The sequence below is a fragment of the Melospiza melodia genome, chromosome 2 (genome assembly GCF_035770615.1).
Source record: "Melospiza melodia melodia isolate bMelMel2 chromosome 2, bMelMel2.pri, whole genome shotgun sequence".
NCBI classification, from domain to species: Eukaryota; Metazoa; Chordata; class Aves; order Passeriformes; family Passerellidae; genus Melospiza; species Melospiza melodia.
Genome location: NC_086195.1, coordinates 120,836,394 through 120,849,435, shown reverse-complemented (window position 1 = coordinate 120,849,435; position 13,042 = coordinate 120,836,394). Strand labels below are relative to the sequence as shown.

Below are 13,042 nucleotides of genomic sequence, written 5' to 3'. Positions count from 1 at the left end.
TTTTTAGAGTAATTGTTGCATCTATGAGCAGTGAGTGATTGATGGGATTGGTTGTCCTTCAGATTTAGTCTCTGATGCAAAAAAGCAACCCTGGTCAGAAAGACAGCAGGCTCACTGCTCTCTGTGGTTGGGGCATTTGCCTTAAATGCAAAACAAAGGAGGTGTACTTTTGAAAGATAAGTGAGTGTGTGTGTGTGTGTGTGTGTGTGTGTGTGTTCAATGCTCTGTTTTCCAGAAAGAGTTCTTTGGTAATATTTTCTTATATATTATTGTGATTGTATAATAATAATAATAATAATAATAATAATAATAATAATAATAATAATAATAATAATAATAATAATAATAATAATAATATCAAGTTCTTCCTACACAAACAGCAATCATTTTGTCATCAAGGGCATGAGTTCTAACACTTTTCTGTTAAGTGCAGGTATGAGATAATTATTCCCCTCTGTTTATCAAAAAATTCTCATATTAGAGGTAAGACATAGCTACATGTGTATTGTGTTCTTTTATTGCTCCAATATCTTACAAATGAAAGTGATTTTCAAGGACAGCCACCTGTAATGTTTATTTCACTTGTTCTTTTGACATGTAACTCTAGAACTATCAATTAATCTATTCTTCTTTCTTTCTTTGTTTGTTTTTCCCCAGACTGATCTTGATTATGTTAACAGTGTTGTTGCAAGCCTGGAAAGAGAGTAAGTTGTAGTTTTAATTGGGTATTTCTTAGTTTATTCGTGATAAAATAAATCAGGTTGTAAGAAGCAATTAAAAATATTCTGGAAATAAGAGGTCATGCCTTTTTGTTTTGTGGAGCTTTGGACTTCTGAACAAAAAGAGTAAGACAAATTAAGAGGCAGTGATTCAGTAGGTTAAACTGTAAAACAGTAAGTGGGAATAAATTCTTTGATGCACCATAAACAGATGGGATTGTTTAAACATGAACAGAAATTTGTGACATCTGTGTTAGGGCCTTGTATTCTCTATGTTCAAAGAGAACTGTAGGAAAAAAATCACTAGTTTCTGAAAAAGCACAAAAAATGTTTAGAATGTAGTTTAATTCTGATTGGCAGAAGGTGATAGAGCTCTGAAGGACATGCTAAGGAAAACAATGCTTTTTTTCTATACTGCTGTTCTTCTATATGGCTCATATGAGCAAGTCCTCATACCCAGACGCTGCAACTGCTCCCACAGACAGCGAGCAGGAACTACAGCACTCAGGATCTCTCCTGTGACTTCAGGATGTTTCCATTGACAGGTTTTCTACAGAGATCAGTTCTGGCTTGGTGGAAGTAATAGCCCCTCCTGCAGCATACTATCCTGACTTGTCAAACTTGAAAGAAACATTTGGAGACTCAAAAGAGAGAGTGAGGTAAGTTTATTCTCCCAGATCTTTTCCCATCTCCTCCCACACGCACACTTTGGTTGTTTATAAAACGGCAAGTGGGATGTGAATTCTTGAAATGTTTTCTTACTGTAATTCTTGCAAGTGTGGGGATGCTAAAAGTGCTCTATGAATCCATCTCATTCTTAGTTACATGCTGCTCTGTGCATGATCAGAGCCTATGCTTGGTTGAATCCATTTAGTGTTTAAATATGGGAGGACAATTGAGACTTTTGATATACTTTTATTCCTGTATGTGGACTCTTTCATTTGATGGTTTTCTTCATGAAATACAGGGTAAAACCCAGTAGTACTTGTTGAATTACCATTTTAAATGCACATGTGTTTTTAGTGAAATGTCAGGTAGTTGTCACAAAGTCAGGTTCAAATTAAACCAGTTTGATGTCTGTATTAAAGCATAAGGTGAAAGCTTTGTTCCTTTTTCTTTCAGACAGTGGGTTTCCTGAGGGAACAATGCCAAAAGCAGCTGTCCTAACATTTCACTAATATGTGTCATTCTTCATAATGAAATTTACTTTATATTGCCAGCTTGTATTGAAATAACAGTTTTTCATAAACCTTAAGCTTTCAATTTAATTTCAGATGGAGAACAAAACAAAACTTGGATTATTGTTTTCTTATGATGTATGCCCAGAAAAAAGGGGTTTATTATATTCAGGTAAATTTTTCTTCTTTATTTTGAGACAAGTTTTCAAATGAGTCTCAGGAAATTATGTTGTTGGACTCATCAGAAGGACCTACACAGAACAGAGAGCTTGATCCCATCATTTAAAGAGGGCATTAAGTATGGTGGTTATGGTATATGGGAAAGTAATTTGAGCAGGATACTGTCTCACTGTCTCTGAAGTAGAAAGTAATTTATCCTATGTCACTTCTCATAAGAGGCCTAGCAAAAAAAAAGTGAAGGAATCCAAGCAGCTTAACTGTTTTTTACTTGTCCCTGGAATGAATTGTTGTTGAGTTGCCTAGGAAAAAAAAAAAAAAAAAAAAAAAAAAAAAAAAAAAACCAGCATAGTTTTTAGTGGGAATGAATGAGGCTAAAATCTATTTTTATTTTCTTTTGAAAGTGCAGTGTCACTTTAATATGACTGTTGTGTGTAGACATGGAATTTTTTTTAAAGAGGTTTCTAACAACAGAGTTAAGTAGTTCTTCCCTTTAGCTCAGAATTGTTCCTATCATGTGTTTCTGCTTTGAAGTAGAAATCTTACCTACAGGTATTGCAGATTTAGTAACTGCACTGATGATCTTTATTTAGATGTTGTGCCTGTGTCCTTGGAGTGTAAAGTCCCACACATCTCATCTAGTTTTCACAAAGCTCTGCTGACTCCTCTCTGAGAGCTGTTGGAGCCTCAGCTCTCTGGGAAGCTGCAGAGCCAACAGCATGTGACAGTCTGGTTTGATACTGAGAAGCTGCACAAATATTAGTGCCAGCACGAGGGGGAGGGCATGACAGCACCGTGGGAAAGGACAGGAGGGGCAGGATCCTTAATGCAGCAGTGGCCTTACAGCACCTACTGTGAATTAAAGGGATGTAGCCCCCCATGCTGGCAGCTCTGCAGCCTGGACCAGGTGGTTATGGACTGCAGATATTGTGTCTCTCAGCCTCTTGTCTCAGAGGAGGAACTCTTTCAGTGCTCTTACTTTTGTGAGTAAGCAGATAATACAGATATTAAACTTGTTCTGATGATGCCACTTAGACCAACTTTATTTCATGGATGTTTTTCCTTTGAAGAAAGAAGCTGGAAAAGCAATGTTCTAAAGGAAGAAGTCGAGATATGTTTGTAGATTCTTACTCGTTTCTGTATTACTTTTCAACAAGGATTCTGTATTAGTTCTCCACAAATAGACAGACTGATCCTTTCAATAGTTATTCCAGGCAATGGCATCTATGTTTTGTATCAGTGCTAGCATTAGAAATACATGGCTGTGTGTTAGCAATCTATTATAAGTCAGTATTTCCTAGCTGTACTTTTTTTCTATTGCTTTGCTAGTGCTTTTTTTTAATGTTGATATTGCTTCTACCTTCCTCTAGCTTGAAGATGACATTGTTGTCAAGCAGAATTATTTCAGCACAATAAAAAATTTTGCACTTCAGCTTGCTTCTGAAGATTGGATGATTCTAGAATTTTCTCAGCTGGGTTTCATTGGTAAGAAAATATTCACTTTTGCAGTTTGAAAGAATACATTTGTACTCAGACTGTGAATTAATAGTGATCTGACTTCAAAGCAATCTTCTTTGTGCTGGAAATAGACCAAGAAGTAGAAATTCATTGCCTTTTTTTTTTGGAACTCTGGTTTAGCTCATGGTTGTTGCTTTTGCCCCTTGTTTGTTTCATATACTTTTGTATGATGGAGGCATACTCAAACTGTTGGAAAGGAGGGAATTTTTATGACCAAAAGTTAATTTATAAAAATACTAACAATCAAACTGCAAGGCATGATTTATTTTTAATTTAGCTGCTGTTAAAATGAAAATGTAATTAAAGCATAACTGACTGAAAGAAAGAAAAACCATGAAAATTAGCTCCACCTAAAATAACTTGCTGTTTGTGCCAAAATTTCCAAGAATTAGCAGGCATCAGTTTGTTGCAAAGCCTGTTCTAGCTCCATCTTTCTACTTCATGAAGGAGAAGTTACAACAATCTGTTCCTTCCTAGATGCAGTCAGTCTGTCATTTGCAATTAGCAACAATGAGAGTAGGTAATGCAGGATCTTGGGTTGTGGGTCAGATGTCAGGGTGCTCTGGAAATTATGGTTCTTTGCTCTTACACTAACATCTTTTCATGGAGAGACACTAGACTTGACAGAAAAGCAATGACAGAGAAGTTTGGAAGGGATTTTACAAGTCAAAAGGTTATTTCATTACTACACTGATGTGTCATGATCTTTTTAAAAGCAGCAAGCTGGAGATATGCAAGGAAAAATCAAAAGCTGGGGCAGACTTTGGAGATTCCTGTGGCCAACACAAATGGTTCCAATATGGAGGCTGTAAGTTAAGTTCAGAACAGAAAGAAAATCCTATGTGTAACAGATGAAAGTGCAGCCCTGAGTTCTGTCATTCTCTTGGAAATTCTTGTTGTTCTCTTTCCTTTGGGTCTACTTGCCAGAGAATGGCTTCATTTTTAGCTCAGTGACCCATAATGGTTTTATTGAGAACTGAGCATGTTGGCACTACTTGAATATGTGCTGTCCTGTTTCCAGCTCAGCATCAGGTGGGCAATAGTTCCCTGACTTTGGAGGTCTCAGAGGTTCCTGGAGTAGAAAGGAAAACAGAAATTATCCCTCCTACATGCCATGTTAGGGTGCAGAACGTAGACTTTGTAGACTTGCCTGCCAGTTTAGCCTAACCAGAAACAGGAGGAGGAAAGGAAATGGGCAGAGTGAAGTCTCCTGATACACCTGGCCATCACCAAACTGCTTTGGGCTATCATCAGAGATACACTGCTGATGAAATAATTATGGAATTGATTCTGTGGCCTTAGAGGTGGGAGAAATAGGAAATTATGCTGCCTAGCATGGAAAAATAAGAAGTTAAGTAGTTTACTGATATCTTGCCCTAAATCAACTTCTCCTTGCTTGGGGAACTCCTTGCAACATTCTGTTTTGTGTTAGCAGAGACTGCTTGAATACAGCATTTGATAAGATTTTGTTTCTACTGTTGAACAGTTAAACACTAACCCAGACTCAGCCTACAATTTGAGTTTTAGCTCCAGTCTAATTGCACTTTAAGTGTAAATTCTCTATGGAGTCCCTGGGCTATAGAATTTACATCTATTCTACATTTGCCTGATTTAGTAGTAGAATGTGCTCACTTACAAATTGTCACTCTGCAAGAATGACACATCAAATGTGCATGAAACCAAATGTGCATAAAACCAGCTTACACTTTAGGACGTGTGCTGTATACCCCATGCAGTTGTATTTCAGGTCACTTAACTTGCTTTGTATTTGTGTATTTCAGCCCCCACCCCAGCTTTCCATTCTCTGTTGTAGAGAGCACAGTGTTTAAGCCTGGTGGGGTAGGTAGATAGTTCTTTATACTGAGACTTGGCTTAATGAAAAGCACAACTCTTTAAAAATATCTTGTCTTTCTACACTGTCTGTATACTTCTGGGCACTGTGGGCTCTGAAAGTAGCTGTAGTTAAATTTAGTTTTTAGCTCCTGCTGCTTGCATCCCTGTTCTTTGTTCCTTGTATCATATTTGTTTGCCTCCTTTTAACTGGATGATATCAGTAGAATTTCAGATGCATTTAGCTATGGCTACAGATCTTAATGTTGCTTTTCTACTCAGAAAATTAAATTAGATTTTTTTCTTCTTCCAATATAGCTACTTACTATGTTTTTAAGCTTTGAGAGGAAAATTAGTATTCATAGGAGCAACTAAAACTTTTGGCTCTGGTACACATTGGTGTGCTATAATCATATATTGCTTGGAAATTTTATGCAAGTAATGTAGATTTTTCTCATCTCTGCTCCATCCCTTTATGGATCTTGATGCAGCCTGATACTGTGGCAATTTGGTAATGCAGATACCTTTGGGAAGAGCAACAGTAGTTTGTAACTGGGGATCAGTTTTATGTGTAGATGTCCAAGAAATAATGTAGAGCACTGAGTTCACAGATTCACAGAATGGCCTGGTGTGGAAAGGACCTTGAAGTCATCCAGTTCCAACCCCCCTGCCAAGGACAAGGACACCTGTCCCTAGCCCACATTGCTCAGAGCTCCATCCAGCCTGGCTTTGAACACTTCCAGGGATGGATTATCCACAGCTTCTCTGGGCAACTGTTGTCTAGATGCGACTGATTTAGAAATAATCTCTCAAAAGGAGAGGTGTGGTTGATTCACTGTTAGCTGTTGGAAACCTTGTTTAGCTTGCAAGATTGCGAGGTAAAAATGTGGGATTTTTTGTCATAGTGTATTTCTGAACTGAAAATCTAATTTATGCAAGTGCTACACGAGGAAGTGGCAAATGTAGCTATTTAGGCTGACAGCAGGATTATAGAATTCTGTCACCTCTGCCACAGAACAGACGTTGCTTCCTTTGGTTTTTTTTAATCCTGAAAGCATAGTCTTAAGTGCTGTCAAGTATCTAATAAATAATGGGTGAGATGTATGCTGTTTCCTTAAGAAGCTCTGGGGAAGGAGATGTATCTTTTACTCTTCTGGATTCTTGTTTGCACTGTGAGACCTGTGACATAATGTAGGAAAGTCCTACTGGCTTTTTATGAGGAATAATGATTTGTCTTCCAACTGCCTGTGAGCTGAAGTGTTTTTCAGAGGAACTGCAATCCTTGCACTGTACCTACAATGCCAGCTGTCACAAACATTTCATGCAGTGGTCTGAAATGGCCTTTTGGTTGTCTTGTGCAGTTCCTCTGAGTCTTGTTGTGTCCTGATGTTTTAAGGCCTGTTTGTTTTGATTATTTTAAGTTGTTCTGATTGCAGTTTTGCTCAAGCTGTGCACATAGTTGAAGTTTGGGAGAGAGTAGAGCAAGTCAAACATTTGAGCTTTAAATAACTTCAAAGAGATTCTGGTTTTAATGCCAACAATTTGCATATCATTACCAGGGAAAGCATTGAAAACATCAGCTATGGCTAGAATATGTGCTTGCAGGTGTAAAATTATTGTTGGTGTAGACTCAATATTTGTGATGCTCATGTGGAAGAATTAAAATGATTTAGATATTGGCAGTTCAGAGAACTAGAAAACAAAGTGTTTCATTTAGTATGTGCCTTGTATTTGCCAGCAAAATACTGATATGGCCAGAATAATTCACTAAGGATGGCCTTTAAAAGGACTGAAAAATGTCTTGTCAGGACACAGAAAATTCAGAAAGTGTTCCACAGGTTTGTTTTTTTTTTTTTTTTTCAGTCTTGATTGTCATTTTTATCAATATAGATAAATAAATTGGAGAAGGTCTACATTTTGTATCTTTAGGGTTTTAGGGAGCAAACTTTTACCTTTGTCTCTTAGTTCTTTCAGATTTTGAAGTTTTCCTCACAATGATAGGTTGCATGTGCCCAGAATCCAAAAGCTCTGAAGTTTTGTCAGCAGAGTGTTCTGGATTTATGACTGTTCCCATGCACTGTACCAAGTGCATTTACATGGTGCAGGATGAGCCATTGCTTCATTCTTTCTCAGAGTTTGCAGTTTGAGGCAGTGTGTGCTCACTGCAGTGTTTTGCTTAGGTCCCTTTGGCTTGATGATTTCTGGCTGCATATTGGGGATGGCCAGTGGGCAATCCCTAGGTTGGATGTTGGTGGTGTCTCAGTGGTTCTGAGGCTCACAGCACTTTCCTCATGGGAGCTGCAGGATAGAAGGACCTCAGCAAATGTCGCTGCTTGTTCTTGTTCTTGGGCTGTGGCTGTGCCCTAGGGAAGCCGGGCTGGTGCTGCTGCTGCTGCTCTTGGTTAGGAGAATCTAGGCAAGGGCTTGGTTGATTTGGATCCAGAGGGGCTGAGTGTTGGATCTCTGCAGTAGGAGTTGTATTGGGTTGGTTTCCATTACAAGGACTAGGTGTGCCCAGTCAGGGATCCAGAGCTTTGAAGGCCTGTTTAACCAGAGACTTCACTGCAGAGCTCTGGTTTTGAGCTGCTGTAGAGAGACTGTTTTGATGGAAAAAGGGAGACATGGATCCATGGCAGAACTGCTGTGCAGGTGGTGTCCTGAGACAGAAATGACAGATGAGTGAGGTGATGTTATACAGAGGGACGAGGGGCTGGGGCCAAGCTGTGCCAAGCTGTGTGTGACAGCATTTCAGATAGTGATATGGGGATGTCTGTCCTTGGTTACTGAAGGAAGACAAGGGCTTGTCTTGGGATCAGGGTGTTTCCTGTTCATCTTTGCTCCAGTGTTCATTAGGAATTAACATGAGAAGACTCTGTGTTCACTGTTGAACACTTCCATGGTGTGAGTGTTACACTCACAGTGCTGTGAGTGTAAGGCAAAGAGGCTGCTTGATCTAAAGATGCCAGTGCAGGTACAGCTGGCTCACCTCTCTTATTCTGACTAGCTGCAGTTGGATGTGTCAGAGCGGCTTGGTTGGTGGGTTTGGTTTTTTGTGGTTGGTTGGGCTTTGTTTGCTGTGTTTTTTCCTGCTGTGCCCTGTGAAATAACCATGGCAATTAGATTGCTCTCCAAGTCTGGAGTGGTTGATTCATGGTGGACAGTAGAGTGCCAGCCTAGAGGAAACTGCCTCTGAGCCTAGACAAGTTTGCCATATGGCGGTAAATAATACACTGATATCTGTTTCTATTTTATGTGAAATTAGGATAACTTAAATTAGGGATAAGAGTAAATTCCTACTCATATCTTCAGTCTTGTTCTCAGTTTACTTAATTGTAGCATCCTGTTCCTTCATGCCAAGTTCTCAGTGACATGGTCTGTGGGTGAGGACAAGACAGTAATCCTTATGTTCTTCAGAAGATGAGCTAGTCAAAGGAAAAAAAAGTCAGTGTGATTCTTCTGCTCTGTCCTTGGGTAGAAGAATAAAAGGATTCTAGAGCATCATGGCTGTTTATAGATCCTGGAAGAGGCATTGAGATTAGGGCAATATTTCTGTCTTCTGACTCTCATCATATTGTGCATCTCTCTGACAACACATGGAAAGGTGCACTTTGTATGGAAACAGATGTGACTGACAGACTGCCTCAGCAGCTGTCACCTAGAAATGATGGTTTCAGTCCCATAAAAATCCCAGAAACATCTCATTAGTTCCATTTTTTAGCTGGTGCTTTATCAGGGCTTACAATATTTTTCTCCTCTCTTGCCCTATGCCATTGGAAGCAGTAGGCAGAGATGAATCACCAGCAAAATTGGGGTCTGTTTAGTTGGAAGTGTGACAAGCTGAAAGCTGTTATTCTGCATGACTATTTTACACAACATTTAACTAATCATATGATTGTTTCCTACCCATTTTTAAATATTTACTTCCACAAATAATGTTAAACAATGTACTAATAAAAATAATAACATCTTTTTGATGTCTTTTAAGAATAAAGCTTTGCAATTGCCCCTAGTTTAGTAAGTGTTGTCCATTGTGTAGTGGAAGCTTCAAATTTTAGTTACAGAGTATTTTCATGTGGAGATACCTATTTGAGGACCTCATTACAGCAGCAACTTAAAAGTGATGACAATATTTTGCTTTGTAAAGGGCTGGGTGAAAAGTTTCTGTAAGGGACAACGTTGATATAGCAATGACAAATCAGTTAATGTTTTATCACATTTACTTTTCCACCCCAGTGTGTAAATTGTCTACTATAATGAGTATAGAATCATTCTAACAGGTGAAATAATTGGTGCTTTAGTCAGAGGTTTCTTCCATATTTGTTGTATGGCATGGTGATGTAGTCTAACTCAGACACCTCCAAACTGCTCTCAGAGTTTCCACTGAGTGTTCTTGCATTGGTTTTGTTCTGATGCAATTTTGCAAAAGTCATAAACAAAGGAGATTGCATCAGACGCCTGCTTTCTGAAAGGGGCAAGGCTCTGCCAGTGATCTCCTCTTAATGTCTACTCCTGCTGGTTTTCCTAAGAGTAGAGAAAATATTAGAAACTCTCCCACTTGTGGAACTTGTTATTTAGAAAGTCTATGGAGGCCTCTTCACAAGTGGAAAAAACCCTCAAAACATTTCCCATGCCTGAGTGCTGTGTGTCAGTGTGTTGTACAGGACTCTGAAATGTGGATAGACAGAGGACTTGCATTGGAATAGAGCTTCTGCTGGACTCTGATCCATTGGTGCACACGTGTCCCAACAGCCCATCCCTGTTCAGCCCAGCACTGCCCACATCTCAGCAACATCTGCAGAACTGAATCCCTTCAGCAGATGTCTTCCTGAGAGATCCATTGTTACATGAAGTCTTTCTTCCTTGCTCTCTCTGTTGAAACCTAGCAAAGACTTCAGACTTCATCTGCAGACCTGGTGATGTTTTCTGAATCTGCCTTGAAATCAGGAGCTGCCTTTGGGATTTTAGCTGGCATGTGGTCATAGTATCAATTTTTGGGAAAAGACCTCAAAGACCATTGAGACAAAACACTAACTCAGCACTGCCAAATCTACCACTAAACCATGTCCCCAAGTGCCACATCTATACATCTTTTAAATACCTCCAGGGACGTTGCCTTAAGCATTCCCCTCAGCAGCCTGTTCCAATGCTTCAGTGCACTTGTCAGCATCTTCAGCCTTGGACTGCCCCACTGCCAGTTGTGTTGCTCCTGTAGCAGTGTTTTCATGCAAGGCACCTTTTCCAAGCGCTGCACTCAGATTGACACAGTAGCCCTGTGTATTAGCCACCTTTCTCTTCAGACACCTCTACTGCCAGAGGAGTGTGTTCCACAGCCATGTAGGTGATTGCTCATATTGATATTAGATAGACTTTCTTCATCAACTGTAAGTTTCCTTCTTTTGCAAAGGCTGCTTTAAGCCTCCCAGTCTTCAGGATTCCCAAGAATCCTTTTGCACAGTGCCACCCAGAAGTCCTGCTGATGGCCTGTGCACTGCAGAAAAATACTCTGGTTGCTGGGGGATGTCTCTTTTTGAGTTGCATTGTCTCTGGTTATGTTCTGGAACCTTCCTTCTTTCCTTTTTATTTCCTGCCTGGGAGGTTCTGAGTTAGTGTTAGATGTTGCATCTCTGCTTTCTGTACGTGCAGTAGCTGAAACTGTGTGACTGGGCAGATAACACTTGCAATACTCCTCACATCAGGTGCTTGAACTTACATGTGACATGGGCAACAATAGATGCCAATCCATAACTCTTCTTTCTCTTAATTTTAAAAACTGACAATTTCTATTCTTAAGGAGACTTTCAGTGTATACATTGAATATACAGTGAATATTTTGATAGCACCAAGATATATGACAAGTTATTGTTTGAATAGCTGTTTTATTTAGTTGAAAGGTATGGAGCTTCTAATAACATTGAAATTTCCAGTTGTTCAGTGCTAATATTTCTTGTCTTGGCACAAATATTATATCTGCTATCTCATTTATTTCAAAAGAAAGTGTTATCTCTAATCGAAAGTAACTCCAGCTATTCTTAATGTCACCCACAGGTAAAATGTTCCAGTCTCCAGATATCACTCTTATTGTAGAGTTCATATTTATGTTTTATAAAGAGAAACCTATTGATTGGCTCCTGGACCATATCCTCTGGGTGAAAGTGTGTAACCCTGAGAAAGATGCTGTAAGTTTTTTTTTATTATTATAAAGCTTCTAAAATGTTTCTATGATGATGAATGAGTTAATTTTTGTGAGCTGGAAGCCAGCATAGTATACTTTATAGTTACTGCATGCTCTGGAAGAGTCTTTCTTCCTGCCATGATTATTATCTCAAAAAGAACTTTAGAGGGACAGTTCTCAGGACCATCATAGCTGTTATTGCTTCAGATTTTGGAGACGGGTGCAGCAGGATAAAAAGCAAAAGTCTAGTAAGATTCTATGTGTAACAGACCTAAAATAAACTTATACTGTAACCACTGGAGAAGCTCTGCAGAATGTCACTGCTTGGATAGAACTCTTGGAGAAAGTTACAAATGGGGAATGAACTTCATATTTTGGCCCTCCATTTCTCAAGAGACTCCCTTGCTGAATAAACAGGTTCTGTGCAAGGACCTTGAACAGTATTACATTTGCACAGCAGTCTTGATAGATTTCGGGAATGAAAACAAGAAAAACTGCATAAATAGGCCTAGGTTCTTACCTTGTGTTGGTTTTTACTAATGTGTTGTTTTGTTTTTGTTTTTTATCCCACCGTTACCTTTTCCCCCCGCCTTTTCAGAAACATTGTGATCGACAGAAATCTAACCTACGGATACGCTTCAGGCCTTCTCTTTTCCAGCATGTTGGCCTCCACTCTTCTCTAGCAGGGAAGATCCAGAAACTCACAGTTAGTAGAAAACATTTCCCTTCCTTTACAGAGCAGGCTGATTAAATGAAAAACATTGTGGAGAAAAAGAGTCTTCTCTTGTTGCCTTGCATTTTTGAGTATGATGTATACTGCTCCAACTGGAATTAAATCTGATACAGACTGGTTGCTACTATAATGTAGAAGTGCCAGTCCAGCATATTTATGTGGATTTTTTCTAAGTTTTTTACTTTAATGGAATGTTCATATTATTGAGCAGTACAAGATCTGATGCACCCAAAATGAGTAATGCATTCATTTTCCATTTTATGCCAATGTTTGTTTTATGTGTAACCACTTGGGAAAGGAACATAATAAACAAGGTTGTCTGACCAGCATGATGTTTGTCTGTCTTTCAATTAGGATAAAGACTTCCTGAAACCATTACTGCACAAAATCCACGTGAATCCACCTGCAGAGGTTTCGACATCTTTAAAAGTCTACCAGGGGCACACGCTAGAAAAAACCTACGTAGGGGAAGATTTTTTCTGGGCTGTCACACCAGTTGCTGGAGATTATATACTCTTTAAATTTGACAAGCCAGTCAATGTAGAAAGGTTAGTAATTACTTGCTGCTGGTCTCAAATATGAAGTTGCTTGTGCCAAGAATGCTTTAAGGTAGAATTTGAGGCTGTCATTGTAACCTAAAGTGAAATGGTGTAGGACATTTGGAGTTCAGCTGAAAGAGTGACCATTACTGTCTTCCCTCTAATTCTCTTACTAT

General features: G+C 39.1%; 1 protein-coding gene across 1 annotated transcript in view; it reads left to right on the top strand.

The window, feature by feature from the left end:
- MGAT4A (alpha-1,3-mannosyl-glycoprotein 4-beta-N-acetylglucosaminyltransferase A) overlaps positions 1 to 13,042 on the top strand; it is a 77,806-nt gene that overhangs the window by 43,361 nt on the left and 21,403 nt on the right. The window contains exons 6-12 of the mRNA XM_063149765.1: positions 658 to 704; positions 1,265 to 1,378; positions 1,994 to 2,069; positions 3,445 to 3,559; positions 11,468 to 11,598; positions 12,193 to 12,300; positions 12,682 to 12,875. Coding sequence (XP_063005835.1) covers positions 658 to 704; positions 1,265 to 1,378; positions 1,994 to 2,069; positions 3,445 to 3,559; positions 11,468 to 11,598; positions 12,193 to 12,300; positions 12,682 to 12,875 — 785 coding nt within the window. The remainder of the gene's footprint in view (positions 1 to 657; positions 705 to 1,264; positions 1,379 to 1,993; positions 2,070 to 3,444; positions 3,560 to 11,467; positions 11,599 to 12,192; positions 12,301 to 12,681; positions 12,876 to 13,042) is intronic.